A 26,910-nucleotide genomic window follows, 5' to 3' on the forward strand; every position below is an offset into this window, starting at 1 on the left:
CGGGAGAGGCCACAACAGTGAGAAGCCCGCTTACCGCAAAAAAAAAAAAAAAAAAAAAAGAATTAGCATACAGTAGTATTGATTTATCTTTTGGTATACAGGTCTCTGAATTTGGGGGTTTTATTTTAATCACTGGGTACAGAGTAGGTGCTTAGTGGATATTTGCTGAAGTAATGAAGGAGCAGAGTCATGGAGGAGGCGGGTGGGCTGGGCGGTGGGTTTCTTCTGGTTCGAGGGCGTGCAGGCAGGGTTCCGGGCTGCACCTGCCCACTTGGGCTTGGGTGGGGCAGCTCCTCGGCCCCAGGGAGCCAGCCCATCTTCCTGAACCTTCAGGCCGGCGCCATGTGGTTCCTCTTCTTTCCTTCCCTTCACCTGTTCAGCCTCGTGGGCAGGAAGCTACCCGTCCTTTCACATGTTGGGTGCTGATGGTTCTGTGCTTGTCCTGGTGCCTTATTTTATTTTATTTTTTAAAAATAAATTTATTTATTTATTTTTGGCTGCGTTGGGTCTTCGTTGCTGCACACGGGCTTTCTCTAGTTGCGGTGAGCGGGGGCTCCTCTTCGTTGTGGTGCCCGGGCTTCTCATTGCGGTGGCTTCTCTTGTTGCAGAGCATGGGCTCTAGGCACACGGGGTTCAGTAGCTGTGCCTCGGGGGCTCTAGAGTGCAGGCTCAGTAGTTGTGGCACATGGGCTTAGTTGCTCCGTGGCATGTGGGATCTTCCCAGACCAGGGCTTGAACCCGTGTCCGCTGCATTGGCAGGCAGATTCTTAAGCACTGCACCACCAGGGAAGTCCCTGGTGCCTTATTTTTCATGCTGCCCTGTGCGGTGGGAGTCACTGTTCTGCTTTGCGGAGGCCTGGCAGGGTTGGGTAGCTTGCCCTTGGCACTTAGTTTGGAAGGAGGCATCCCCTGCCTGTGTGAAGTGGGAGCCTGGTCCCACTGCGTCGGTGGTCTGCCCTCAGGCGGTAGCCGTGGAGCTCAAAGCTCAGGCCAGGTTGGGCCTCCTGGACCTCCAGGGTCTCCAGCTGCCTCAGAGTCTCTTTCTGGTCTCTTGGCAGCCGGGGTCTCATCACCCAGAAAGGGCCTGGCAGCATCCTCCCCGCCATCCAAAGCACCCACTCCCGCGGAACCAGGAGACAGGGCTCAGGTAGGCAGATGCCGGGTGTGGGCAGGTGGAGTGGGGGACAGCTGCCACTGCCGCGTTCCGCGGGTGTTCTTGGTCCCTTTCCCGTTGGCTTTGGGACTAGATTCTCACAGGCCAGGCCAGGGCGGTAGGGGCAGGGGATGGCAGGCCTGGGAGGGGCCCAGGGCGTCCACAGCACTGACTCCCCATCATGGGACTCACAGGACTCGCCCATGCAATACGGCAAATTCTCCCCTTGGTTCCCGTGAGACAGAGCTTAAACTTCCTGGGGTGATTCTGCTTAATCCTCTCAGCAACACTGGGAGGCGGGTATTGTGTGTCCTGACGTACAGATGAGGAAACTGAATCTCAGAGAGGTTTGGTCATTTGTTCAAGATCTCTCAGCTGGGAAGTGGGGGCCTCACTGCCAGCCCCCTGCTCCAAGATGCTTAGGGGATGACACCAGCATTTCACATCTGGACAACACTTCACAGTGTGCAGAGGGCTTTTCCCACCTGCTCCCAACTGCGCCTTGCTGGAGGACCTCTTGAGGGACAGGGAGCCCAGCCCACGGTGGGTGTCCAGTGAGCACGTGCAGGGCTGAGACAGGCAGGGGTTATAGGATTCCATTTGGCAGGTAGGAACCCAAGGCTCAGAGACGAAGACAGCTTGCTCAAGGTCACAGTGCTTAGAAGCTGCGAAACTTGGCCTTAAATCTGCTTGGTTCTAGTTGGGGGGACAGAGAAGGCAGACGAGGTGGGCCTAAGAGGGCAGCCACCTGTCAGGCAAGGCCCACCTGTGGGGACGGGAGAGGGACAAGAGCAGCTCAGGCGAAGGGGTTATACAGCCGGAAGCTGCCTTCCTGGCGGACAGGGCCCCAGAAACTGGAAGTCTGGATTTTTGTGTTTCCATCCTGACTCAGTGACCTTGAGCAGGTCTTTCCCCCTTTCTGGACTTCAGTTTCCTCATGTGCAAAGCAGTGACAGTCCCCACCCTCTGCCCTTCTGGGGCTCTGACGGAGTGTGTTAGCGCTGCGCACTCTTGGGAGATGGCCACCGTTAGAGCGGGGAACAGGGAGTGTTCTTGAACAGGAAGGCTGGTGACCCCAGCCCCACCCCCAGTCTGCCCCCCCCATTCCCTGCAGGGCGATGAGTGCTCCTCGGGCAGCCTGTCAGAGCAGGGCGCCCACCGGACCCCCAGCAGCACGTGTGCGGCCTGCCAGCAGCACGTGCACCTGGTGCAGCGTTACCTGGCCGACGGCAAGCTGTACCACCGGCACTGCTTCCGGTGAGTGGTGGGGACCCTGGGGGACGGGGAGCTCCCCTAGATGCAGCACCATGGTGTGCCAAGCCCCTTGGCAGGCTCGTCATGCTGGAGCATAAGGCCTAGTGAGGGGAGAAGACTCGGTCAGTCACAGAATTAGAGACAGAAATGGGGCCAGAGCTCTTTAAGACTAAGTACCTGATGATGACTAAGGAGCAGAATGTGCTCTAAGAGCTGTTGAAAAAAGAAAGCATTTTCAAAATCTTATTTTATTTTTTTCTTCCTTTTTTTTTTCTAAAGAAAGCAGTTAAAAAAAGAAATCATAGTAACAACTTGCTTTCAGTGTGTGGTTCCCAGGGGAAGCCAGGTTTAAGAAAAATGGAATAAGAGGCAGGGAAAATATAAATAGCTTAGAGAATGTATGAAAACGTTTTATATGTTAGAAAAAAAATCAGCAAAGAAAATTGAATAGTCCATGGAAACCAGTGACTGGGAGTTATAGTGTGTATTCAGTTGTGGTTTAGAGTATGTGTGTGTGTGTATGTGTGTGTGTGTGTGTGTGTGTGTGTGTGTGTGTGTGTGTGTGTGTGTGTGTGGGTGTGTGTGGTGGCTGGACCTTGAACCCCAGGCACCTGATTGCAGAACTGAGGTGTCATGGGGGAAAAATCTCGAGGAAGGAAACCATTGCACAGTCACATCTGGCCATCAGGGCAGTGTTTTAAATACTTTTTATGGTGACATACGTTTGACACTGTGACCAATTGTAAGTACATCCCTGAAATCAAACTTGTATGAATAGATGCACAACTGGAATTAGAGTTTCATAAAACAAGTGTGATACATTCTGATATATCTTATTTTATTCTATTTCATAACAAAACAAAACAAAAACGCCTGGTTGGTTGAAAACCACTAAATTGATTTCTTGAGCCACTAATGAGCGGCAGCCCGCACACTGGATGGAGCCTCCGTAGGAGCTGGGGGAACCTTTGCTTCCTCTTGCAGCAGAAACTGAAGGCGTGTTTCACAATTTATGTTGCTGATTTCACATGGTTTTATTGTTCTGGTGTGATTCTGACATTTACCCTTTTTCTTTTCCGCTGGGAAGTTCTGGGTACTGAGACGGGATCCAGACTGGCAGTTGGGAGGAGGGGTAGCCAGCACCCTGGGCCGGGCTGCCTGGCTAAGTTGATCCCCCCATCCCACCCCACCCCTGTTTTCCCTGGCAGGTGTCGGCGGTGCTCCAGCACCCTGCTCCCCGGAGCTTACAGGAGTGGGCCAGAGGAGGGCACCTTCGTGTGTGCGGAGCACTGCGCCAGGCTGGGCCCTGGTGGGCGGTCAGGGGCCAGGCCCACACTCCCCCCACAGCCAAAGCAGCAGCAACTTACAGAAGAAGCCAAGGATGTGGAGAGAGGTGGCCCCAGCCCTAATGCGGCTGCAGGGCCCGAGGTGGACGTACCCAAGGCCAGCCCTGAGGGCCGACCCCAGATCCCCACCAAGCCCCAGGTTCCCGGCAAACCACAGGAGCTGGCCAGCACCCCGGGCAGCCGCCCCACACCTGCCCCCAGGAAGGCCTCTGAGAGCACAGCCCTGACGCTCCCCACGCCCCGGCCCCGGTCCAGCCTGCAGCAGGAGAACTTGGTGGAGCAGGGAGGCGGCAACGGCCTGGTGAATGGTGAGCAAGGGCCTGGCTGGGGCTGGGTGCTTCCTGAGGGGTGCCTGGTGTCTAAACGTACACGTGCCTGGGAGTATTCATGGGGCCGTGCTGTCCTTGCCCGTGTGTGCTGGGGATGTGCTGGGGACGACTGTGGCGCTGAGGTTATTAATTCACGCAGCAAACAGTTACTGAGGCCCCTCGGTGCACGCTCTGTTCTCCATGCTGCAAGGACACAGACCCCTGCCCCGTTCTGTGTGCCCAGGATGTGTGTCCTTTTGTGTCCATCTTGTGTGCTTCAGTTTCGGGGTGTAGGGAGTGTACATCATGTGTGCCTGTGTCCCGAGTGTGTCTGGTTCTGTGTCCACACTCAGGTGACCTCCCCTCCCAGTGCCCCAGGGGCCCAGACATCTGGATGTCTGGCAGGGGACAGCTCAGGGGCTGGGGGTAGGGGAGGGTGTGTCCCTGGTCAGATGGGCCCCTGGGGCACTCCCCAGGCTGGCCTGTTCTGTAGTGGAGACCCCTGCCTCACCCCTCATTGTCAGACCTTCCCACATGACCTCCCTGGGCTTCCATGAGCTCATGGAAACATGGTTCCTTGTAACCTGAGACGTGCTGGGCAACTCTTATCAGAGGAGGCCCAGGGGAGGGAGACTTCCAGGGTCTCCCCCTGGGACTTGTTCGTTCTGTTCCGCACTCGTGGAGGCCCGTTCCTGAGCTGGGCGCTGGGGATAGAAAAACTGTTCAGACCTGTTTGTGCCTTTGAGGTGCTGCCAGTCTCGAGGGAGAGATGGACACAGACATGAGGATTTTGGTAGAATGTAGATGTCTGTTAAGATGGGGGAGCAGAGGCTATGGTGGGGTTCACGGAGGACACTTGGGAGTCAGGGGAGGCTTGCAGGAGGAGGTGACCCTGGGGCTGAGTTGAAACAATATTTCCTGTCCACTTTGGGAAAGTGTCAGAGGGGCACTTGGGTTCCCCTTTCTTTTTTTTTAAATAAATTTATTTATTTTTGGTTGCCGCGCACGGGCTTTCTCTGGTTGTGGCGAGCGGGGGCCGCTCTTTGTTGTGGTGCGCGGGCTTCTCATTGCAGTGGCTTCTCTTGTTGCGGAGCACGGGCTGTAGGCGCGCAGGCTTCTGTAGTTGTGGCTCGCGGGCTCTAGAGCGCAGGCTCAGTAGTTGTGGCGCACGGGCTTAGTTGGTCCGCGGCATGTGGGATCTTCCCAGACCAGGGCTCGAACCCGTGTCCCCTGCACTGGCAGGTGGATTCTTGACCACTGTGCCACCAGGGAAGTCCAGGGTTCCCCCTTCTTAACTGAAATACGAATGGGGTCTCTAGGTGTCCTGGCCTTGCCCTTTCGACCTTCTCTACCTGTCACCTTTGGTGTTTATCTAATCTCCCTGAGTGCTGGGCTGGGGAGGTAGGAGGGTGCAGGTGAGGTTGCCATGGCCACCTGGAGTCCATGACCTGCCAGGTGGGACGGAAGGGCATCCTTGGTAAGGCAGGCACTTGGGCTGGCTCCCTTGGTGCCCCACTGTGCTGCCTGGCTCACAGCTGCCCGTGAAGACCTGTTTCATTCTCCTTTCCCATCTAGGGAAGCTGCATGAACCCCCCATCCCCAAGCCCAGAGGGACACCCAAGCTGTCAGAGAGGTATGCTGGCCCTGAGGGGTTTCAGGGCCCCGGTAGGGGGAAGGGGAGTACCCTGGGGTCTGGGCGGGTAACAAGGCCATGTGACCCACCAGCACACCCTCCCGAGAAGGGGTGGGGCTCATCTCTGGGGGCAGGAGCCTGTGCCCACATCCCCTTCCCTGTGGCTCCCCTGGGACCCCCTCTCCTGTGGGCAGCAATGCCTGGTGGAGACGGCTGCCTCTGGGGTCCCTTCACCCCTCCAAGCCTCCGCTGCCTGTGGAACGAGGGAGGCCTAGGCCTCGCTCCTAGAGTCGTTGTGTGAATCAGCAGCAGAGTATAGAAGACCCAGCAGAGCTCAGCTGCACACCTGGCTCAGATCCTCCAGCCCTGGGACCCCGTGTCACAGGCGAGGACATCGGTCGCCAGCTCTTGTTTGGGAGCTGTGTTTCCCCCTGTATGGTCCATGAGAGAGAGGGCCGGGGAGAGAGAGCCAGAGACAGAGGAAGGGGCAGGGAGAGGCCCCCTTCTTTCTGTTTCAGCTCTGGGCCCAGACTGGCCCCACTGGGCTGGGATGGGAGAGGAGAAGGGTGCGGTTTCTCATCCGCCCGCTTTGGGCTGCACTCAAGACTGTCTGGGGAGAGAAGGACATGCCCCCCTTGTCTCCTAACGGTTTCTGCTTCTTCCTACCTCTGTCCAGGACACCAGCCCCCAGGAAAGACCCCCCATGGATCACACTGGTGCAGGCAGAGCCGAAGAAGAAGCCAGCCCCCCTGCCCCCGAGCAGCAGCCCCGGGCCGCCGCCCCCGGGCCGGGACAGCAGGCAGGTGGAGAACGGAGGTGTGCATGAGGTGGCTGGCCCGGAGCCCAAGCCCTACAACCCCTTCGAGGAGGAGCAGGAAGAGCCCCCAGCTGCACCCCGTGCAGCCACCGGCCCTGCCCCGACTCACCCGGAGTCCACACCCAAGTCCCTGCACCCCTGGTACGGCATCACCCCCACGAGCAGCCCCAGGACAAAGAAGCGCCCCGCCCCCCGAGCACCCAGTGCATCCCCCCTTGGTGAGTGCCGTTCTCGGGAGCTCTCCTGACAGTTGGGACTCTGGGGTTGGGCACCTGGGTCAGCCCAGGGCCAGGGAAGGGCACGTGGTGCCACAGGATCCCCTCCAGGCCAGGTGCCGTGTGTGTCATGTCTGTCCTCAATCCTTGAGCAAACCTGTGACGTAGGTATCATACCCCATTTTGTAGGTGAGGAAACTGAGGCACAGAGAGGGTAAGTGATTTGCCCAAAGCCTCACAGCGCTTAAGCAGTGGAGGCAGGATTTGAACCCAGACTCCTGACTATACTCTTAACCCTTTGTAACCCACCTCACAGGGCTCTTGTGAGAATTAAACGTGTTATCCATCAGTGTGCATAACACCGAGTTAGGCTCGTGGAAAGCGCTGGGCAGGGGTTAGCTCCAGCTCTGCCCATCTAGTCACTCTCCTCCAGTTGCCAGGCGCCTCGGGCTCTGACCTGGCTGCGTGGCACGGGTGCTAGTGGCTCTGAGCAGTTCCTTCTCTGTGTCTGTCCTCCGTCTCCCCATCTGGGATATGGAGGTGGTGGGCCAGCTCCCAGGCGCTGTGCCTCCCTCCGCCCAGCCCTCCCTCTCGCCGTCTTGCAATCTTCTCGGGCCCTGTGCCTGGCCACCTTCCACCACGGCTGGGGTCCAGCTGCCTCTGAGACCTCAGTGGGAGCCCCTCAGACAGTGGGTCCGAGGGCACATTAGAGATGACCGGAGGCCGGTGTTCAGGTGGCCCAGGCCCCCCTCTCCGGCCCCTGCTGGTGCCCTGGGACCCTCCAGCTGAGCGTGGTGGGTCAGTTGATTGGAGGTGATTGCCGGGTGGGAGATGCAGCCAATGGGATGAGCTCTGAGTCGGACACAGCTTGGTCCAACCCCAGCCCTTCTCCTCTCTGAGTCTGTTGCCTCCTGGGAAAGCGCAGATGATACTCTGAAGCATGGTGTCCCTCAATGCATGAGGATGAACCTGGTACGGGGCAGTGCCTGGCCTGGCGCCGGCCACCACCAGGGCTGCCTGCTTCTCCCTCCCACCTCTGCTCGGGTCAGAGGCAGAGAAGGCAGACAGAAGCAAGGCTTTTTTTTGGCCTTTTCAGTCTGGCTTTGCTTTGGGTCACATCAGACGTGGGAGGGGAAGTGGAGGCTGCAGCCCCGCTGGATGGGGAAGCGAGGGCCGTAAGAAACCAGGGCTGCGACGTGCCACGAGGCGCACGCCGGGGCCCGAGGAGCGCAGGGTGACTTGGGATGATTTGTCTGCCGGTGACCTTGGTCCAGTCACAGCTTTGCTGTCCTCTGGGCTCTTGCCTGTCTGGATGTGGAGGACTTGGGTTGCCAGGGCCTGCAGCTCTGTCGAGAGTGGAGCGTGTTAGGTGAGGCCGGAAAGCCTGACTGTGCCCCCTCACGTGGCACCCACTTGTGTGTGTGTTTGTACAGCTCTCCACACCTCCCGCCTGTCACACTCGGAGCCACCCTCAGCCACCCCGTCGCCAGCCCTCAGCGTGGAAAGCCTGTCGTCCGAGAGCTCCGGCCAGCCCCCAAGTGGGGAGCCTCTGGAGCCACCAGTCGTGCCCAAGAGCTCCTCAGAGCCTGCTGTCCATGCCCCGGGCAGCCCTGGCACCTCGGCCAGCCTCTCCGCCAACTCCTCCCTGTCCTCCTCTGGGGAGCTGGTGCAGCCCAGTGTGGACCGGACACCTCAAGCCAGCCCTGGCCTTGCCCCCAATACTAGGGGCAGCCCAGGTCCCCCTCCAGCCAAGCCCTGCAGTGGCGCTGCTCCCACCCCTCTCGTGCTGGTTGGAGACAAGAGCCCTGCGCCTTCCCCTGGAACCTCATCCCCACAGCTCCAGGTAAAGGTGAGTGCCTCATCCTCGCTAAAGGCTGCTGTCCTGTCTAGTGGCCGTGGGCCTGGTCTCAGGGCAGGGTCTCTGATCCTTCCATCGTTGCTGGCCCTGACTTGTTGGGTGACCTTGGCTGTGCCCATCTACCCATTCACCACTGCATTCATTGAGGCACGGCTCCCCCTCTCCATCCTTTCATCCATTAGCCAGACCTCCTGTCCATCTGTGCATGTCTCCACTTGCCTGGCCTTCCATGTCTTGAGGCGTCTAGCCCTTATTTACCTGCCTAGCACATGCACGTGCCCATTTGGGACGCATCCACTAGCCACCACTTAACCCACACATCCTTCCGTTCACCCTTCCATTCACTGAGGTCCTATTTGTGCCAGACCCTGGCACAGTGGCGTTGAGACCTTGTCCTTGCCCTCTAGGGGCTCACAAGCTGCTCAGGGAGACAGGCCTAGATGATTGTTCTACAAGGCCGCCTGGGGTAGAGCACAGAGGGGAGGGGATGACTCCCTTCTTGGGGTCATTTTCCTTCTCCAGAGGCCTCAGTCTCCCCTCCTATAGAATGGGGCAGATGGTGTTCATTGAGTCCCTCCTGTGTGTATGGGCTGGCCTGGGCTCCAGAGGTGAGATGACCGTGGCGATCCCTGCCCCCCAGGTGCTCACAGGCAGGTCGGGGTAGGGTACTGGGATGACTGCGCCTTGTGTAGAGTTTGTTTTTGGCGGGGACGGGTAGAGGAGGGGTCGGCCCTCAACAGGCAGAGGGCCGAGGAAACAGCTTTCCTGGGTGCTTCTCTTGTGTGCCACTGCAGGGGTGCGGACAGCCCGTGCTGTGGGCTCCCCTTACCAGGCCCCTTCCCAGGCTGGCCCCGCGCTCCATCCCCTCTGGGGGCTGCAGTGGGCACGAAGAGGGTCTGCTGGACACCCATCCCTGGCAGCTCGTTTTCCACCTGACCTCTGTGGCTGGTGAAGCACTTGTTTCTCAGTGTCACGCCAAGAACCAGGGGTCACCAGGGGTCAGGACAGTCCTCTGGGCACCTAGTTCATGAGGGGGCCTCTCCTGCCACCAGAGTCCCTTTGCACCACCAGGTTCTGATTCTACCTTTTTTCCCGTACTCTGCAGCCCTCTGAGGGCCCGGCTGTAGTCCTGGTCTGACCTACCTGACAGAGGATAAGTCTGGGGAGGAGCCTGAGCTGTTGGTCTGTGCACCTTTCAAATGCCACTTAACCTTCCCTGGCCTGGGCAACTGCCTCCTGTCCAACTCTATCACCACCTGCTGTGTGACCTGGAGAAGGCCCAGCCCATCTCTGGGCCTCAGGATGCTCTGAGGAGCCCCAGGGCTCCTTGCTGTGGGAGGTGGGGGAGGGAGTTGATTTTGGACGCCCCTCCCTTTCCCCCTACAGGCAGCTGCCTTTCTGTCTGTTTCCTGTCCTGAGGTCTGTGAAAGGTTGGTCTGAAGGAGTTCCGTGGCTGAGAACCCTTGAGGGACTCAGGGGCCTTTGGGCTGTTTGGCCCTGCTGGGCCCCTCTGGGTGTGACTGTGGAGGGTGTGGGCAGAGCCCAAGAGGACTTCCTCCTGGGGTGCTCCGTCCCTTACCCTAACCCCAGGATTCGGGGAGAACCCGAGACACTGGGGACAGGAGACAGGCAGGCCCGTTGGGCGGGTGCTGCCCTGTGGGGCCCAGACTATCACCCTGCGGCGCCGGTGGCCTGGGACTTCCCTTGCTTCAGATCCCAGAGCAGCCGCCAGCCTGAAGGATGGCAACCTGAAGGCTGGCACAGGTGAGGTGAGCGGGCTCCTCCCTCCCCCAAGCTGTTGGAAAGCCCGGTAAATACTCCTGGGAACACTCCATGGCCTCCAGTGATGCCTGGGGAGGGTGGTTGGAAGGTGCTGGCACTGCCCACGTGGCAGGCAAGGCCCGTCCCAGTGGGGGGCCTGCCCGGCTGTGCTGGCCTCAGGACAGGGATTACCCCAGAAGGACAGAAAAATGCAGAGCTAGGGGGCAGCAGAGGATGGGCAGGGGGAGCTGGGCAGGAAGGGAGCTACCTACCTTCTCCCTCTACTGATAGTGGGTTCCCTGTTTTTGCTCTTCCTGGCTGGGGGACCCTGGGCAAGGAGCTGAACCCCGGCATCCCCGCTGGAAAAGGGGTGGTTGTGAGGCCTGGATGAGCTGCTATAGCTCTGTCCCACCCTACACTGCATGTCCTGACCACTGCCCCCAGCGCCGGAGGGCTGCCCCAGCCCGAAATAGAGTCTCACTGCAGCTTGGGCCCTTGGGAAGAGCGTGACCTTGAGCCAGTTACTTAACCTCTCTGAACTCGAGTTTACTCAGCTGTAAAATGGGCACGACACTACCCACCTTGTGGAGTGGTTGTGAGAATTGAACAGGAATGTAGAGAAGTATCCAGTGCGGCGGCAGCACACGGGAGGCGCTGGGAAGTGGAAGTGTTTGTTGAGTGACTGAGTTCCTCAGAGACTGGCTGCTGGGGGATTCTGTCTCTGCCTGATTCCTACCGCCCCGCTTTCCATGGTCCCATGTGATCAAGCTGCCTGGGTCTTACTGACCCCTCCCTGACTTATCTTCTGCCACGTCTCCCTGCCTTTAGTCTTCCTGCAAGGAGAATCCTTTTAACCGGAAGGCATCACCCACAGCGTCCCCAACCGTAAAGAAGGCCACCAAGGGCTCCAAGCCAGCGAGACCGCCTGCCCCAGGACACGGCTTTCCGCTCATCAAACGCAAGGTACAGCTGGGAGCCCCAGACAACTGGCTGCCTGGGCCCCGGCCCCCTCCCTTGGCCGCCTCAGGCTTCCCGTGGGACTCTGCCACAGGATGGGCTGCCTGGGCAGCTTCCCTCAGATGCTGGAGGGGGGGCATGCTTGGGAGGCCCAGCTGGGAGATTTATGAACTTGCAGCCAGGGGGATTCTGAGCAGATTAGCTGCTCTGACCAAAAGCATTGGGTGATGCATTTAAATCGTTACTAATAATAGTTCAAGGCTCTGAAGCGTTCACGTGACAAACAGCTTAGAGTGTTCTCAGGTTTCTCTGTCTAATAGGGTCACTTTCGCACGTTGTGATATATTTTCTCGAGTGGCAGAGGAGGGGAGGAAGTTGCCAGAGAGAAGCAGGAAGTTGTATCGCCCTCTGGGCATGCCTGTTGGAGCTGGGACCAGGGGCATGGCAGGGGCGTGGCTGTCCCTACACCCATCCCTTGCCACACCGGGGTGTGGGACGGAGCCAGGGCGCAGGGCCTGTGGAGGCCAGTGCTGGCCGGAGAGAAGAGGGAAGCTCCTGTTCCTGGCGGCCAACAGGTGGGAGGGCGGGCTGACCTCCAGATAACTGGGCGCTGTCGGGCAGGTTCAGGCTGACCAGTACATCCCCGAGGAGGACATCCATGGGGAGATGGACACCATCGAGCGTCAGCTGGATACCCTGGAACACCGTGGGGTCCTGCTGGAGGAGAAGCTGCGTGGTGGAGTGGACGGTGCGGGAGCTGCCGGGGGCCTGGCGGGTGGGACTCGGGTAGGGGGAGCCTCTCTTCCAGGGTAGGAGCCGCCGTGGCCCCTTTGAGGGTGGGGACTGCCTCCAGCCCTGGCCTCAGTGGGCATCTGGTTTCCAGAGGGCCGTGAGGATGACATGCTGGTGGACTGGTTCAGGCTCATCCACGAGAAGCATCTGCTGGTTCGACGGGAGTCCGAGCTCATCTATGTGTGAGTCCTCGCTCCCCTTGGCTCCTGGCTCCTCCCCCCAGGATCCAGAGAGCTTAGGACCGGGAATCTTCACCTTCCTCCCTTATCAGTGACAGCACAGGGCAGGCAGCTGCAGAACTAACAGTCACCTCATTCCCACCTTCCAGCTTCAAGCAGCAGAACCTGGAGCAACGCCAGGCCGACGTGGAGTATGAGCTCCGGTGCCTTCTCAACAAGCCAGGTGAGTGTGGCCACACCCACTCCCCAGACACCTGCGCTGGGGCCTGGTGACATGGAGGAGTGGGCTGGGGAGTGGACAGACCGGGCCCTGATGGGGATGCACGGGCAGAGCCTGGGAACAGGGCAGGGGGTGCTGCCTGGGTCATAACAGGTGAAAACTAAGCTCAAGCCACGACGGGAGAGGGAACGGCATGGCCAGCGTGGGGCTGTGACGTCTGTGGTGTTGGGATGGCAGGCCTGCAGAGAACACCAAGACCAGGAGCAGACTGGCTTGTTGTTTTTAGATGTGGGGGGTAGGAGTTTATTAATTAATTTATTTATTTTTGCTGGGTTGCATCTTTGTTTCTGTGCGAGGGCTTTCTCTAGTTGTGGCAAGCGGGGGCCACTCTTCATCGCGGTGCGCGGGTCTCTCACTATCGCGGCCTCTCTTGTTGCGGAGCACAGGCTCCAGATCCACAGGCTCAGTAGTTGTGGCTCACGGGCCCAGTTGCTCTGCGGGATGTGGGATCCTCCCAGACCAGGGCTCGAACCCATGTCCCCTGCATTAGCAGGCAGACTCTCAACCACTGCGCCACCAGGGAAACCCCCTTTTTTTTTAATAAAGTAATTTTTTAAAATATTTTTTTATTTTTTAAAATTTTATTTATTTTTGACTGCATTGGGTCTTTGTTGCTGCGTGTGGACTTTCTCTACTTGTGGCGAGCGGGGGCTACTCTTCGTTGCGGTGCACGGGCTTCTCATTGCGGTGGCTTCTCTTGTTGTGGAGCAAGGGCTCTAGGCGTGCAGGCTTCAGTAGTTGTAGCACTCGGGCTCAGTAGTTGTAGTGCACAGACGGGCTTAGTTGCTCTGAAGCATGTGGGATCTTCCCGGACCAGGGATCCAACCCATGTCCCCTGCATTGGCAGGCGGATTCTTAACCACTGTGCCACCAGGGAAGTCTCGATTGGCTTGTTTTGGTACCCTCCTCTCCTGGAAGGTGTGGGTGGGCTCCTGGCGGGGAGGGGTCAGGCTCCAGGGCCCAGGGCTGCCTTGCTGCGCGAGGCAGAGCAGGTACCTGTCCAGAGGCAGCTCTGGGCTCATGGCCGTTAGGCCAGAGCATGGCAGGGCTCTGCTGGCGGGGGGAGGGCCAGTGGAAGTGCCCCTGCACAGCGTGGCTCAGGGTGACTCTGGGAGGGAGGGATGGGATGTGCTGAGAATGGAGCGGGGCCATGGGAGGATAGGGTGTGGAGTCACACAGCCCTGCGTTCTGCCGCTAACTTGCTGGGGGCCCTTAGGCGGCTTCCTTAGCCCCACCGAGCCTCAGCGGCTTCATGTGTAAGACAGGGATGAAGGTGCCCTCCTGGGAGGGTATTCTAAGGCCCAGGAGCCGGTGCATGTGGAAACACTCTGTGCCCTATGAGGGGCTGATGGCTGATGGTTTTTATGTGGCTGAGCTGGGGTCTGGCCATGACATGGGGTGAGCACAGCTGTGGGCTGAGAGAGAGCACAGGACTGCGGAGTGTCCAGAGGCTGGAGCCAGGGCTTTTGACCGCTTCCTCTGGCCCAGGTGGTAGGAATCATTGTTCCCATTTAACAGAGGAGGAAATGAAGAGCCCGCACATTGGTGGTGGAGCTGGGCTTCTAGCCATGTCTCTGACTTGGGCATGTCCCTGCACACCCAGCCCCTCCTGCCGGCTGGGACAGTGGCCCTGCTTTTCCACTGACCAGGGAGCTTGGGAGGCTGGATGTGACCCAGAGGCAGGAGTGTCCCTGAGGAAGTCACAGAATGTCCCAGCTCTTTGCTGCCACCTATGAATCACTCCCAAATCTCTGGAGGCTGGGGCGTGGCCGCCGCTCAGAGGAAGCCGCAGCGACACCTTGTGGTCGAAATGGGGACAGCACCTCTGTACCCCAGGCCAGCCTGGCCCTGGGCTTTTTGTGTTGCTTCTCCAGTCCTCTGTGTGGTGGCAACACATCGGGGCTTGTCATCCTGTCCTGGTTGTTGCCTTTGGAGGGTGAGACTGGCTTATAAGGCCCCAGGTGGGCTGGAGATCCATAAGACACTGTAAGGGCTGTAGCTTGGATCAAAGCATTCCAAGGCTGGCCGGATACAAGCACTGGCTCCACCCTTGCTGTGTGACACTGGTCAAGGACTTAACTTCCGCAAGCCTTGGTTTTCCCACACGTAGGTCGGGGACATAACTTACCCAGGCCCCAGATTTGGGAAGCAGCAGAGTAGGATTTGAACTAGGGTGGTGACTGAAACCCATGTTGTCCCCAGAACTATGCTGGGTCAACGGTTCCAGTTTTGGCAAGAGGTGGTGGTAGGGGCAGATGTTGTGGAGGGAAGGTCAAGTGTGGGCATCCCTCCCCTGGGAGCCTGTGGGCTGGGTGAGAGGAATACCCGGGTGCAGGTGGGCCTCTGAGGGTGGTTCTGTAGGATAGCTCAGGTTCTTGAGAGGAGGCTGGAGGGGCAGCAGGTGTCTGAGACATCAGGGACACCTCCTGGCAGGGCTCCCTGCCCCCAGGGACCCCTCTAGTCCACCCTCCTTCATGGCATTAGATGAATGTCCCAATATGCCCCTTGGGTCACATTGCTTCTCCTGCATGAGGACCCCTGGGGTTCCCTGTTATCTCCCCACCCCTGCCCCACTTTGGCCAGCTCGCCATTGGAGGCTCTCAGCAGACCCAGCCTGAATCCTTCCCCCAAGAAACCATCTAGTGAACATTTGTTGAATGAGTGCATGAACATAGCAGGAAACTCTTTGGCACGTGCTCTTCTCTGTTCTCAGAACACGTATTGTGCTGGACCTCCCGGAGCCCCCTTGGAGAGTTTTTTTGGTAGGCAGACTGGTATCCTTGGTCTCTCCTATGACAACCTTCATTTCTCCAAAAATTTGTAATCCCCACCCCTCTGGGCCCCCCTCCCCAGAGTGTCCAGCGTGGGGCTGGTCTGCAGCCACCCTTAGCACTTAGACGTTAGTTCCTCGCTTCCTCGGACTCATGTCCCCAGCTTTTCTCCTTGGGCAGAAAAGGACTGGACAGAAGAGGACCGGGTCCGAGAGAAGGTGCTGATGCAGGAGCTTGTGACCCTCATCGAGCAGCGCAACGCCATCGTCAACTGCCTAGATGAGGACCGGCAGAGGTGACGTGGCTGGGGGAGGGGTTCCCCGGGGCTTCCTGGGGGCGGGGCCCTCACTGCCAGTCATCCCAGCGCCGCCTGCTCAGCCTGCAGGAGTCTGGAGGGGCCTGAGAGATTACCTCGTCCTTCCTCCCGTGGGACACTCAGCTTCCCTTTCTCATTTCAGGGAGGAAGAGGAAGATAAGATGTTGGAAGCCATGATCAAGAAGAAAGGTGAGGCCCCTCCTGGGGTTCTGGCCCACTTGAACTCCTGGAGGGTGGGGGGTAGGTTGGACAGAGGGTTGGAGTGGGCACTACAGGGACGGTGTGTGCAAACTCCTAGCCCCTGTTTTGCCAAGAAGGCCGTGTGTAGCAAGGCAGGTCACCCTACGGCCAGGAGAGTGGGCGTGGGATGCCCTGGTGCCCACAGGGAGGACGGTGGCATGTGGGAGCATTTCCCAGGGCGCGTCTGCCTTAAACTGTGCGTTCCTCCTTGAGATCTGCAGCTGGTCTAGGAGGGGTCTGTGGGACCAAACAGCAGGCCCTCCCGCAGATACGATAGTGCCCAGCATGGTTAAGAGAGCACTGGACTGGGAGGCATGAGCCCTGGGCCTAATCCTGGTTCCACCAGTGACTCATTTGGTGGCCTTGCGGTTAAGTCTGGGCTCCAGTTAGACTGGATTCCGGTCCCAGCTCTGGCACTTCCCAGCGGGGTGGCTTTGAGCCGCTTCACCCCTCTAGGCCTCGCTCTCCTTGTCCGTGGAATGGGGGACAAGGCACGCACCTCCCGGGCATGTGCTGAGGATGACTGAGGTAATGTGTATAAGGCACTTAGTCCAGGGCCTGGCCCCTGCATAAAGCTCGGTTGGTGCCAGTCTGTTTCAAAACTCCCATTTTCCTCGTCCATAATAAGCTAGGGGCTAGGCGAGATGATTTCTGAGGTCTCCTCTACCTCTGACAGTCAGTGTTCGTGTTGTAACCCACAGAGCTGTGAGCACCAGCCTAGGGGAACCAAGCCTTTTAGAGATGAACGTCTGCCACGCTGTAGGGCTCCCCCATTGCTTTCACGGGCGCTCGTCTCCCGATCCTGCCAAAACACTGGGAAGGGGTAGGGTCTCGTCCTAGAGACAAAGAACTGGAAGCTCAGAAAGGTGAAGGGGCGCACGGTTCCAGGAGAGGGGGTAGCGGTGGGCTGAGCCTGTTGGCCGGCGCTCCTAGGCCATCACCACCACCCCCCGGCCTGCCCCGATCGACTCTCCTCTCCCTTCTGCAGAGTTCCAGAAGGAGGCTGAACCCGAGGGCAAGAAGAAGGGGAAGTTCAAGACCATGAAGGTGCTGAAGCTGCTAGGAAACAAGCGTGATACCAAGAGCAAGTCCCCGGGAGACAAGAGCTAACAGTGCGGGCTGCCAGCTGGGGACTCCACCGCTCCTGGCTCGGCCCCCGGGCTGTGCTCTGCCAGGGACGCCCAGCTTCCCTGCAGGATCAGTCGAGGGGAAAGATGACTTAAGGGGAGGGAGCCTCTGGGTGATGGCCTCTCCCTCCTCAGGGTCCTCTGGCTCGTCTGGGCCAAAGAGTTTTCTTCCCTCTCCTCTGAGCCACCGGCAGCTGCGCCTCAGCCCTGCCCAGCCTGGCTGTGATGACCCCAGATGCTGGGACTGACCCAGGGAGCGAGCTGGCTCCTGGGTCCGGGGAGCAGCCGCAGCCGAGCACACCCGCCCTCGTCCCACCCAGCACCTGGCCTGCCGTGCCGGGCAGCTCCTCGGTCCCTCTTCCCTTCTGTGCCACGTGCAGAGGGGAGCCTTACCTGTCAGAGTCTCTGGGTCTTTCTGCCCACGAGGTGGGCCCAGGGTGGGCCTCTGGCCTGGGTCTCCTGCCCCGGCCCTGGTTCTGAGTCTCTGTCTTCCTTTCGGTGCAGGCGGCCCTGACTCTCTTTCTCCTCACTCAGGACCTCTATTTATGAAGTCTCTTAATTAAGTTCGAGGTAGTTACTGTGTCCTCAGACACGAATGGGCCTGGACAGATCCCTCCCTGTGTTGCTCGGAGTTCTAGGAGCTTCCCTCGTCTCCCCTCATTCTGTAGGAGGTCTCTCTGTCCAGGACACCGTGCCGGGGCGGGTGGGAGCCAAGTGCTGAGCCCCCGCAGGGAGGGTCCCGGGGACGCAGGCCCCAGCTGCGGTCTGGCCCCGCCCCTCGGCCAGGTCAGCAGCAGGCGGGGCTGCTGCCGTAGGTGCTAACCCTGGTCCTTTACCGCACTGCGGCCCGGCCCCTCCTTTAGGCTCTCCCCGCCACCCCAGGGCTGGGGCGCAGTGGACCCACTCCGGGTGGTCATCGCCAGCCTGTCTTCTCACACTCGTCTGTTGTCTGTTCTCTCCCGACTTGTTGCTGCCGAAGGACTCATGGTCGCTCGGCCCCTGGGATGGCTGTGGGAGCGGAGGAGCCGATGGGGGCCACCACCTTCCCACCACAGAGTGTGCCCAGCAGCTCTTGGTCAAAGCACTGTTGCTGTAAGCTATTTCCGGGGTGCCTCTAGGGCCCCCTTCCCTCAGCCCACCTGTGGGGAGAGGTTGTACTGTATTAATTTGAGAGGGTTTTCCTCCCCGACAATAAATGGAGACCACCTCAGTCGCCAGTGCCCTGCAGCCTCGAGGCGCCTTCCCCTCGCCAGGCCTGCCTTCTTCCCTGCCTCTGCCAGGCCTTGAGGCCGGCGTCTCTGCTTGCCCAGGAGGGCGTGGAGGGGCTGTCCACCGCTGGGGGCCCTGGCCCTCACTGCCTGCCCCCCGAGCAGGACCCCTTCCTCTGCAGGGACAGGTGGCTCCCGCGCCTGTGCAGCCCGCGGCCGCCTCCTTCCTGACATGCCTGTTGACCTGCAGCTGGGGTCACCAACTCCAGCGGCAGGTGACGCACGTGAACCGGGCTGGGTGTGTCCTGAGGGACGGCCCCGACACCCGGGTGGTGGGGACTGGGGTGAATGGGGGTGGATACGCCACAACTAGAGGGGAAGTTCTTCCTCATTTAAGTCAACTGTAGCCTGTGGGATGTGGGCCCAGTGGGGCCAGATCTTTCCATTTTTCAAGAGAAACTGGAAATCCAGATGGTGCGTGTGTGTGATTTGTAAATGTCGGCAACCGATGCGAATTTAAATCGAGGGCAGGCTGCTGTGGTGTCACAGGGGGGCCGACTTTGTCCCGGGCTGTCCTGGGTTCTCTGGTTCGCTGCCCCTGGGCCACGTGCTGGGGCCTTCGAGGTGGAGGGCGGCTGTCCTCGTCATGTTGCACCCTTGGCCCTCAGGTTCTGGAGGGTATGTGGATACAGCTTCTCATGGAGTGTTACAGAGCCCAGCCCTTGGTCTGGTCCTCTCTGTTTGTCTGTTTGAGGCTGCAGGGCCGTGTTTATTCTGCAAACCCAGACTTGGGTCATGTGGCCTGAGAAGATTATATGAATCCCTCCAAGTGGGATGGTTGGTTGAAATTTCTGAAATACTTTGATTTATGGGGACAGAAAAATGACAGAATACTGGAGACCATAAGGCTTGTGGTTGTCAAGACACGGGGACTGCCGTGTGCCGTGCGCCAGGCCTGGGGCGCTGCTCCTGGGGGCGGATGTCTCCTCAGCAGCCCTTTGAGGCAGGCCGCACAGGCGAGCCATCGGAGATGAGGCTGCTGGGCTCAGACCGCACAGGCTGGGAGTGGACTTCCAACGCAGGACCCCTTCCGTCTGGGTCCCTCCTACCCCTTTGGGTTTCTTTCTATGGGCTGTGCGTTTGGTGGAAAGACAGAAAGCTAACTTTTAATCCTGAGTAGGCTACTTGCTAGTTAAATGACTCTGGTCATAGCATCTTGGTGAGCCCCGGTTTTCACATAGGGATAATGTACCATCACAGGCATTTATTGAGAATCAGCTGAGAGTGACACCGGCACCTGCCGTCGTGCCCGGCCATGGGGTGCTCCAGGAGCCTTCGTTCCATTTTCACTTGAAATGTGCAAAGCAGCTAGAAACCAACTGGGCTTGGAAAATTCTAACCCCTTGAACAAATAAGGTTTATCCCTCTGAAAACAAAATGGTGTGTGTAATGACCTACGTTAAATGTGTTTTATTAGCCTGTTAATCACAGTGGTTAAATATTTGCCCAAAGCTGTAAGAAGTCAAATAAGTAGGTCCTAAGACAGGTAGGAAGAAAGGAATCATATTCATTACTAAGTTCTGAAAACCTAACGTGCCAGACACAGGGACACGCAGTGGGTGAGGCCGTGGGAAGGGAGCCCAGTGGATGCCCTTAGACATACACCCAAGATGGTGAGACCTGGATCCTTGCTTTCACTGTGTGTGTGGCGCTTTCCCCAAGAAAAGACTCTGTGTGTGTGTATGTGTCTGTACCTGTGACTGGTCTCAGAGGCTCAGCTGACTGAGGATCCCTGGGCAGAGTCTCAAGGAGAATCAGCTCGTTTTCTGAGACGTGGTCCATTTTCTAGGGTGCTATGTGCAGGGTGCCCTAGGTGGGGGCAGATGCTATACAACCATTTACATGGCTGAAGGCTGGGGTGGGTGGGCTGACCTGGGGGTGACCCTGCTTGGCAAGGGGGTGGGCTCCAATGGTAGAGGTTGGGCTCCCCCGCCCCCCTCCGGAGGCAGATTAAGTGGTGGCAAGAGCCTTCCTAAGTTCCTCACTCCTCTTGTGGTCAAGGTCTTCCATTTCCTGTAGTTTCTGCAGAGGGCATCAGGGAAAGCTGGGGATCAGGGAAGGAACTCCAGGAGCCATCGCAGATGGGAGGCTAGAGCCGGACTCCCGAAATGGCCGCAGCTGACCCTTTATTCCTGCTCACATCTCGTCCTCCACACTCACAGGGGTGCATCGCCCCCTCCCCGCCGGCTCCATTTCCCTGTTGCTTCTCCTACCTGCGAGATTTCAGTAAGGATGATCGCTTGGTACTGTCTGCCCTGCCCTAGGGCCTCCATGTCAGCCAGGAATTCTTTCCTCTCCTGGATTTCCTTTACCACTGGAAAGGGAAAGGGCCGTCAGTGTACAGGGCAACGGGGGCCCTCAGGCTCCCAGGAGGGATGGCAGGGACGGCAGGTTGCTTTTCTTGGGAACAGGAAGCAGTTCTGCGGTTGCCCCTCAGGGATTCCCCCCTCCACACACACTCCCCTCCCCAGCGTAACTGGCCCATCAGGGGCTCACGTTCTTCAAACCGGTCCAGCTCAGGGGCTGGGTTCTCCTGTCGCACAGGAGGGGGCTTTTTTTTCCGTTCCACTGGCTCCTTCCCGGTGGCAAAAATATTTTGGAGTCTTCGCTTCTCCTTCTCCAGATCTCCTGTTGGGCCCGGACATGGCCTAGTTAAGGCGTGAAGAGCACCCCCATTCATGGTCCGTGTTCCCAGTTGGGCAGGCTCGCTCCAGGGTAACGTGGGTAGGGCTTCTGCAAACCCAGCACCTTCTACCCTAGGTGCCCCTGAGCTGGTCAGTCATGATAGGCAGGAAGGGGTTGAAAGGACCCACAAGAGAACTTCGTCAAAACCCACACGTTGCCCGGGCGCAGAGCAAGGCTAAGAAAACTCAGTGACTGCCGCAGTGCAGCTGGGATGGGGAGGCTGCCTGGGAGCTGTCGGAGGGGCTAGCCCAAGAGCCATGTCAGGTGCCAAGTAGAAACGGGTTGGGGGGAACGACTCCCTGAAATAGGCTGCAGCGCAGAGGAGCCCTGGGTTCCAGGCACCGTGTGAGCTTCAGAGAGCAGTGGCCGTGATGCCTGACCGCCGAACGTTCATCAGAGATGGGCGGAAACCAGTTAATGGTTAAAGAGAGTTCTGGAAAAATGTATGAAAACGAGCACCTAACTGGTTTCCCGTGCACCCTGAATGCCCCCAAGCTAACATGTGCTGAGGTTCAAGAGCATCGGTATAAACAACGTGAGAATTTGATTAGCTGCCCGCTCCGCGCTCTGCGGGCTGCAAGTCTCCCTGCCCCCTACCCCCTCGGAGGGCGGTAGGAGAGGGGCTCTAGTGGAGGCCCCTCACTTACGGGTGGCTTGGGGCTTGAACCGCTCCCGGCTGTAGGCCCCGTTGGCTTGGCACATGCTGGCAGGCCGGAGGTGGGACCGGACGGCCAGGATGGGAGGCAAGTAGATGGCTGGGGCCGGCTGCTTGGAAGGCAACACCCTCTGGCTGGAAGTTGGACTGCACTGTAGGGGGAGAGTGTCTCCTCCTGCGGAAGGAAGGGTCAGGGTGGGGGGGCCCTCCTGGCTTTTTGTTTTTAGTTTATAAAAGTGGTCCCTACCTGTTATAACAAGTCAAACAGTACAGAAGGGTCTTCCCTTCTCCCCTCCGAGCCCCCCTCTACGAGAAGCCATGGTAACAAGTTGGTGGTCTCGGCCCATTCTTTTTGTTGCTTACATAAACATGTTCAAAGATACGTGTGCATATGTAAGATTCATGTTTCAAACACTGGGTCATACTGTATTCTATTCAGTAATAGACTCTTAACAGTCTATCACGGACATCTTTCCAGATCACTCCATTTATATATAACTTATTTTTTATAGCTGTATACTAGTCCTTAGAGTGGAAACATTATTTATTCAATGAGTCTCCTAGTTTCAGAAATGCAGGCAATTTCCAGTTTGTTTTTTTTTTTAAACTATTTCAAACAATGATGTAATAAACATTCTTGTACATCTAGCCTTCGTCCTGGTGCTTTTGTTTCTATAGATGGATTCCTAAAACCTGCTTGCTCCATGGGCAGGGAGGGGTGGTTTGGATGGTCCCTCCTGTCCATCCCCACTGCCTTGACCCACCCAGACCTGGGGCTCCTCCCCCAGGCCAGCCAAATGTGTCACCTCCTACCTGGTTGACTGGCCCCTCCTCTCAATTGCCTTAAAGCCCAGCTCAGCACAGTCCCCAGCCACTGTTCTGATCTGGCCCCTGTCTACCTCCCTTACATTTCCAGCCTTCTATCATCCATCTGGCAAATACGTATTGAGCGTGTACTCTGTGCCAGGCCCAAGGCACTGGGGGTAAAGTGTGAGTAAGATGAAGCCCTGCCCTCGTGGCACGCGCATCTGGGGTGTAGATGATGATAAAACAAGTAAAATATATAGTACGTTAGTGACAGTACAGCGATGGGGCACAGGGTGTGTCGGGGCAGGATTTACAGTTATAAATAGGGTAGCCAGGGAAGGACGCACGGAGACAGAGACATTACCCAAAGCGGTAAGAGGCCAGCCCTGCAGGTATTTCAGGGAAGAGCATTCCAGGCAGAGGGAACGGCAAGGGTAAAGGACCTGAGGTGGGAATGTGCCTGGAGTGCCTGAGGAACAGCCAGGAGGTTAGGGTGCCAGGAGCGGACTGAGCAAGGGGTGGGGTGTAGTGGGACTAGAGGTCAGAGGTCACGGAGGGCAAGAGACATACCGGGCCTCGTAGGCCTCTGGAAAGACTGGCTTTTACTGTGTGTGTGGTGGGAAGCCATCGGAGGGTTCTGAGCAGAGGAATGACATGAGCCCTTTAGGTGCCCTTGAAAATACAGCGTTGGGACTTCCCTGGCTTCCCAGCGGTTAGGACTCTGCACTTCCACTGCAGGGGGCATGGGTTCAATCCCTGGTCCAGGAACTAAGATCCCACAAGCTGCGTGGCACGGCCAAAAGAAAAAAAAAAAAATACAGCATTGGGGGTCGAGGGTACAGGTAGTCACAGTCAGGATATGGTTTGAAGGTCAAGCAGACAGGACTGCTGATGGGTTGGATGTGGGGTCTGGGAGAAAGAGAAAGAGGAGACAGGATGTCTCCGAGGTGTCTGCCCTGAGGAACCGGAAGGATAGAGCTGCCATTATTCCCCACTACCCTTCCCTTCTCACGCCCTCTACCTAGGGCCACACCATGGTTTATCTCTCTTCTCTGAAGAGATGCTGTGCTTTCTAGAATGTTCCTCCTACTCTCTCTGCTATTTTTACCTGTCCAGTACCAAATGCTACCTCTTCCTTTGGCTCAGTCTCAGTAAATAATTATGGCCCAAGTAATTCTGGGAGTTCAGGTGAAGGAGAGGAATTTGTGGCTTGCAACAGAATTTGAACCAAGCCTCAAACCAACAAGTAGGACTTGGTTAAGAAGAGAGGAATAGGGCTTCTCTGGTGGCACAGTGGTTAAGAATCCTCCTGCCAATGCAGGGGACACCAGTTCGAACCCTGGTCCGGGAAGATCCCACATGCCGCAGAGCAACTAAGCCCATGCATCACAACTACTGAGCCTGTGCTCTAGAGCCCGTGAGCCACAACTACTGAAGCCTGCGCACCTAGAGCCCATGCTCTGCAACAAGAGAAGCCACCGCAGTGAGAAGCCCGCGCACCACAAGGAAGAGTTGCCCCTGCTCGCTGCGACTAGAGAAAGCCCACGCACAGCAGACCCAATGCAGACAAAAATAAATAAATAAGATAAATTTAAAAAAAAAAAAAAAGAGAGGAATAGAGAGATGATTCTAGGAGAAGAAACCAGACTCAACACCAATGCTTGGAGGCAATATTTTAAAGAAAAAACTTTTAAGGAGAACAAAACTTCCAGGCAAACTGGTGACTTGTGTTGCCCTAACCACTAATGCAATTAGTCCTTCAACTAATGTTGAGCGCCTAGGAGCCAAGGTACCATGGTGAACAAGGCAGACCCAGTCCTTGGTCTCCTGGTATTTACTTTTAGTGGGATTTCTAGCATATTCTTTGTAGTCATGTTATAGGGGACCCCAATGATTAGTAGACTGCTGAGTATGGAGATTGAGTTACGTGACTCAGCCGTGTTGTGGTGATAGGCAATGGCGGCCTGAGTTGTCCTTGTCTACAATGAGGAAGGAGATCTGACTTCTGAACTGGTCTGACGGAGCCTCCATCCCTCTGCCAGTGCTGGGCAGGCACTGTCGATATTTGTCTCTCTGACTTTCCCATCCCTATGCCTCTGTGGTTGACCAGATGCCTCCTGATAGGTACCTTCTTTCTGGAGAGACGGCAATAGCTATTGGTAGATTCAAGTGAGATTTGGCAGGTTTGGACCTTCTGGCATCCTCTTAAAGGTAACTCTACAGATCTCTGTTCTGATCCACTACGTGTTGATTCAGTTAAATCTCAGAAAGCAAGGTTGTTTTTAAGATCTTAGAGAGCACCTTGTTATTGTGCCCATGTACATTCACTTTTTTGTTTTCCTTAAAAATAAATAATACAATGTGTGGTTAGAGGTGAGCTGTAGAAAGGTTTTGCATACTTTTCCTAAGTTGGAAGCCTGCCAGTAATCTTGTTCCTGCCAGCTAAGCTATGAATGAAAAAATCTATGAATGAGACACACACAGTCCTCTCCTCTGGCGAGCTCATATGGTATGTGTGTAAGAGGGCGGGATTAGTTTGTAGACTTGACAGCGTTCAGAGTATTTGGCTGGGCAGGAAGTCTCGAATGGGCTGTGATCTGTTGGGAAGGTTGGCTGGAGCCAGACTGCAGGAGGGGCTCATGTGCTGTGACCCACGTCGGGGGAAGAAGCAAAGACCCTGCAAAGTCAGTTCCCCGGGAGCAAGAGTCAGAAATACTATTCAATTTTTTTTTCTCTTTTAAAATGAGGTCCCCTACTCCTTAATATGGAGAAGCATGAAAAATGTGGCATAGGATCCCTCTGCCCTGGAAGCTTCTGCAGATGGCCTCTTACGTTTCATGGTGTCCATGATGTGGCGCCGTTGGAAGTTTGTCAGTTTGGATTCCTTCATCATCACTGCAGGACAAAGCACTTCAGTGAGGCTTCCTGAGCTGCAAGCAGATGCCTTTATCTCACCCCACTGAAATTTAACATTGTATCACCTCCTGCCCCCATTCAGCACTTGAGTACTTGGCCGCCCCCGCACTGCGGCTTGTGGGATCTTAGTTTCCCGGAACAGGGATTGAAGCCAGGCCCCTGGCAGTGAAAGCGACGGGTCCTAACCACTGGACCGCCAGGGAATTCCCTTCCTTTCCTGCTTTGTTTTTTTTCTATAGCACTCATCACTACCTAAGTTCTATGTACCTTATTATTTGTTACCTTCCTACTAGAATATTAGCTCCATGGGACCAAGAATTTTTGCTTGTTTTTCTTTTCTTTTTTTTTTTTATTGCTGTATTTTCAGCACCTAGAACAATGTCTAAAGCACATAGTGGGCTTAAATTTTTTTTGTTGTTGAGTGAATGAAGGAATGAATGAACAAGAATTCATTAAGCATGTGCCAGGGGCTGGAGCTACAATTGTAGCTACAAATGTAGCCAAAACAGGCATCCTGTCCTGATGGAGTTCATGAACTAGAGGGGCAGATGGATGTTGATTCAATGTTAATTCAACGGGACACACTAGGTATCTGACTACAGGTTGCCAATGAAGGAAATTGACTACTAAGTATCTGACTACTAAGCCCACAAAGGAAAAGGTATTTGGTAGAGTGCTGGCGCCTAACAGTTGGTTGCACTGTGGTGGCGGGTGGGGAGGAAATAAAGCTTCCCTGGGGAAACTGAACGTGTCATCTAAGGGACGCAGGGGAGTTAACTACTCTAAAATTCTTAGTTCTTTGACTTTTGGCCACTTCCAAGTTGTAGGACCCCTGAATCTTTCTGAACTCCAGGCTTCTTATATGTAAAATGGAAACAGCAATTACTAAACCATAAGTCATGCAGGGGAGAACTGAGTTACAGAGAGTAACTGTGACCACCGCTCTTCTTGTGTCCTTTAACGCACTGACCTCTGAGCAGCTCGCAGGTCTCTGGGGTGTAAGTGGCCGGCTTGGGGCAGCGCCAGAACCCTGCTCCTTTGGTCACTGTCTCCACCCTCTCCTGGGAAGCCATGGAGGGCTCTGAGGAGGGAAAAACGCAACGACACACCCACTGTCTCCCAGATCCAACCTCTGCTCCCACACCCCCAACACCACCCATAGTTTGGGAGCAGGGATCGGGTCGCAAGAGAATCGTGATGCCGTCTGTGAACATCGCGAGAGTGCCCGATCCTCCCACCCAGAACAGATCCACTGGCAGATCCACACGCGTACAGAGACCTCAACCTGACCTGGCGCCTGTGTCAGAGAAGTCCCCTCGGGAGGAAAGGGGAGTTAGGGTAACCGTGCCCGCTGGGTGACACGCCTAAACGGAAACCTCACCCTAAAGTAAGACCCCGGCTGAGTGGTCCCTCCCCACAGAGAGCGGAGGCTGCGCTCAGCAGATCGTAACCAGGGCTCTGAAGCAGCACCCGCGCCGGGGCGCCGCAGAAATACTTTTGAGATCTCAGCGACTAGAGCCCGCAGCTAGCCTGTCTGGCTACCATGGTAACGCGCACGCGCCGCTCGGCGCA

At 56.9% G+C, this 26,910-nt stretch overlaps 2 protein-coding genes across 6 annotated transcripts in view; one reads left to right on the forward strand and one right to left on the reverse strand.

Annotated features, from left to right (window-relative positions):
* MICALL1 (MICAL like 1) overlaps nucleotides 1-18,993 on the forward strand; it is a 28,061-nt gene extending 9,068 nt beyond the window's left edge. Inside the window, exons 4-17 of one of the 5 annotated variants that reach the window (XM_060025653.1) lie at nucleotides 1,059-1,147; nucleotides 2,268-2,410; nucleotides 3,616-4,061; nucleotides 5,637-5,694; nucleotides 6,371-6,729; nucleotides 8,160-8,575; nucleotides 11,174-11,308; nucleotides 11,924-12,050; nucleotides 12,186-12,276; nucleotides 12,423-12,496; nucleotides 15,505-15,619; nucleotides 15,783-15,829; nucleotides 16,869-16,927; nucleotides 17,987-18,993. In XM_060025653.1, the coding sequence (XP_059881636.1) occupies nucleotides 1,059-1,147; nucleotides 2,268-2,410; nucleotides 3,616-4,061; nucleotides 5,637-5,694; nucleotides 6,371-6,729; nucleotides 8,160-8,575; nucleotides 11,174-11,308; nucleotides 11,924-12,050; nucleotides 12,186-12,276; nucleotides 12,423-12,496; nucleotides 15,505-15,619; nucleotides 15,783-15,829; nucleotides 16,869-16,927; nucleotides 17,987-18,103 (2,276 nt within the window). In that variant the 3' untranslated portion in view covers nucleotides 18,104-18,993. Of the gene's footprint in view, nucleotides 1-1,058; nucleotides 1,148-2,267; nucleotides 2,411-3,615; nucleotides 4,062-5,636; nucleotides 5,695-6,370; nucleotides 6,730-8,159; nucleotides 8,576-11,173; nucleotides 11,309-11,923; nucleotides 12,051-12,185; nucleotides 12,277-12,422; nucleotides 12,497-15,504; nucleotides 15,620-15,782; nucleotides 15,830-16,868 lie in introns of all 5 variants that reach the window. The other 4 variants (XM_060025655.1, XM_060025656.1, XM_060025657.1 and 1 more) reach the window with 4 other exon arrangements.
* A 388-nt stretch (nucleotides 18,994-19,381) lies between these two features.
* Nucleotides 19,382-26,747, reverse strand: C11H22orf23 (chromosome 11 C22orf23 homolog). The gene is made up of 7 exons (XM_060025660.1): nucleotides 26,720-26,747; nucleotides 26,309-26,419; nucleotides 25,255-25,317; nucleotides 21,608-21,790; nucleotides 20,772-20,903; nucleotides 20,489-20,589; nucleotides 19,382-20,297 (listed from the first exon to the last, which is right to left on the reverse strand). The coding sequence occupies exons 2-7, from the start codon at nucleotides 26,409-26,411 to the stop codon at nucleotides 20,226-20,228; spliced, it is 654 nt and encodes a 217-aa protein (XP_059881643.1). The 5' UTR covers nucleotides 26,412-26,419; nucleotides 26,720-26,747; the 3' UTR covers nucleotides 19,382-20,225.
* Nucleotides 26,748-26,910: the final 163 nt, after the last annotated feature.

This window comes from Delphinus delphis, chromosome 11, assembly GCF_949987515.2.
Source record: "Delphinus delphis chromosome 11, mDelDel1.2, whole genome shotgun sequence".
Classification (NCBI taxonomy): domain Eukaryota; kingdom Metazoa; phylum Chordata; class Mammalia; order Artiodactyla; family Delphinidae; genus Delphinus; species Delphinus delphis.

Excerpts from the sequence above, each read along its gene's own strand:
- C11H22orf23 (XM_060025660.1), bottom strand. The coding sequence starts at position 26,411 with ATGGCTTCCCAGGAGAGGGTGGAGACAGTGACCAAAGGAGCAGGGTTC. Across the intron at positions 25,318-26,308 it reads GACCTGCGAGCTGCTCAGAG|TGATGATGAAGGAATCCAAA; the intron begins GTCAGTGCGTTA and ends TTTGTCCTGCAG. Across the intron at positions 20,298-20,488 it reads TCCTTACTGAAATCTCGCAG|AAACTACAGGAAATGGAAGA; the intron begins GTAGGAGAAGCA and ends TGCCCTCTGCAG.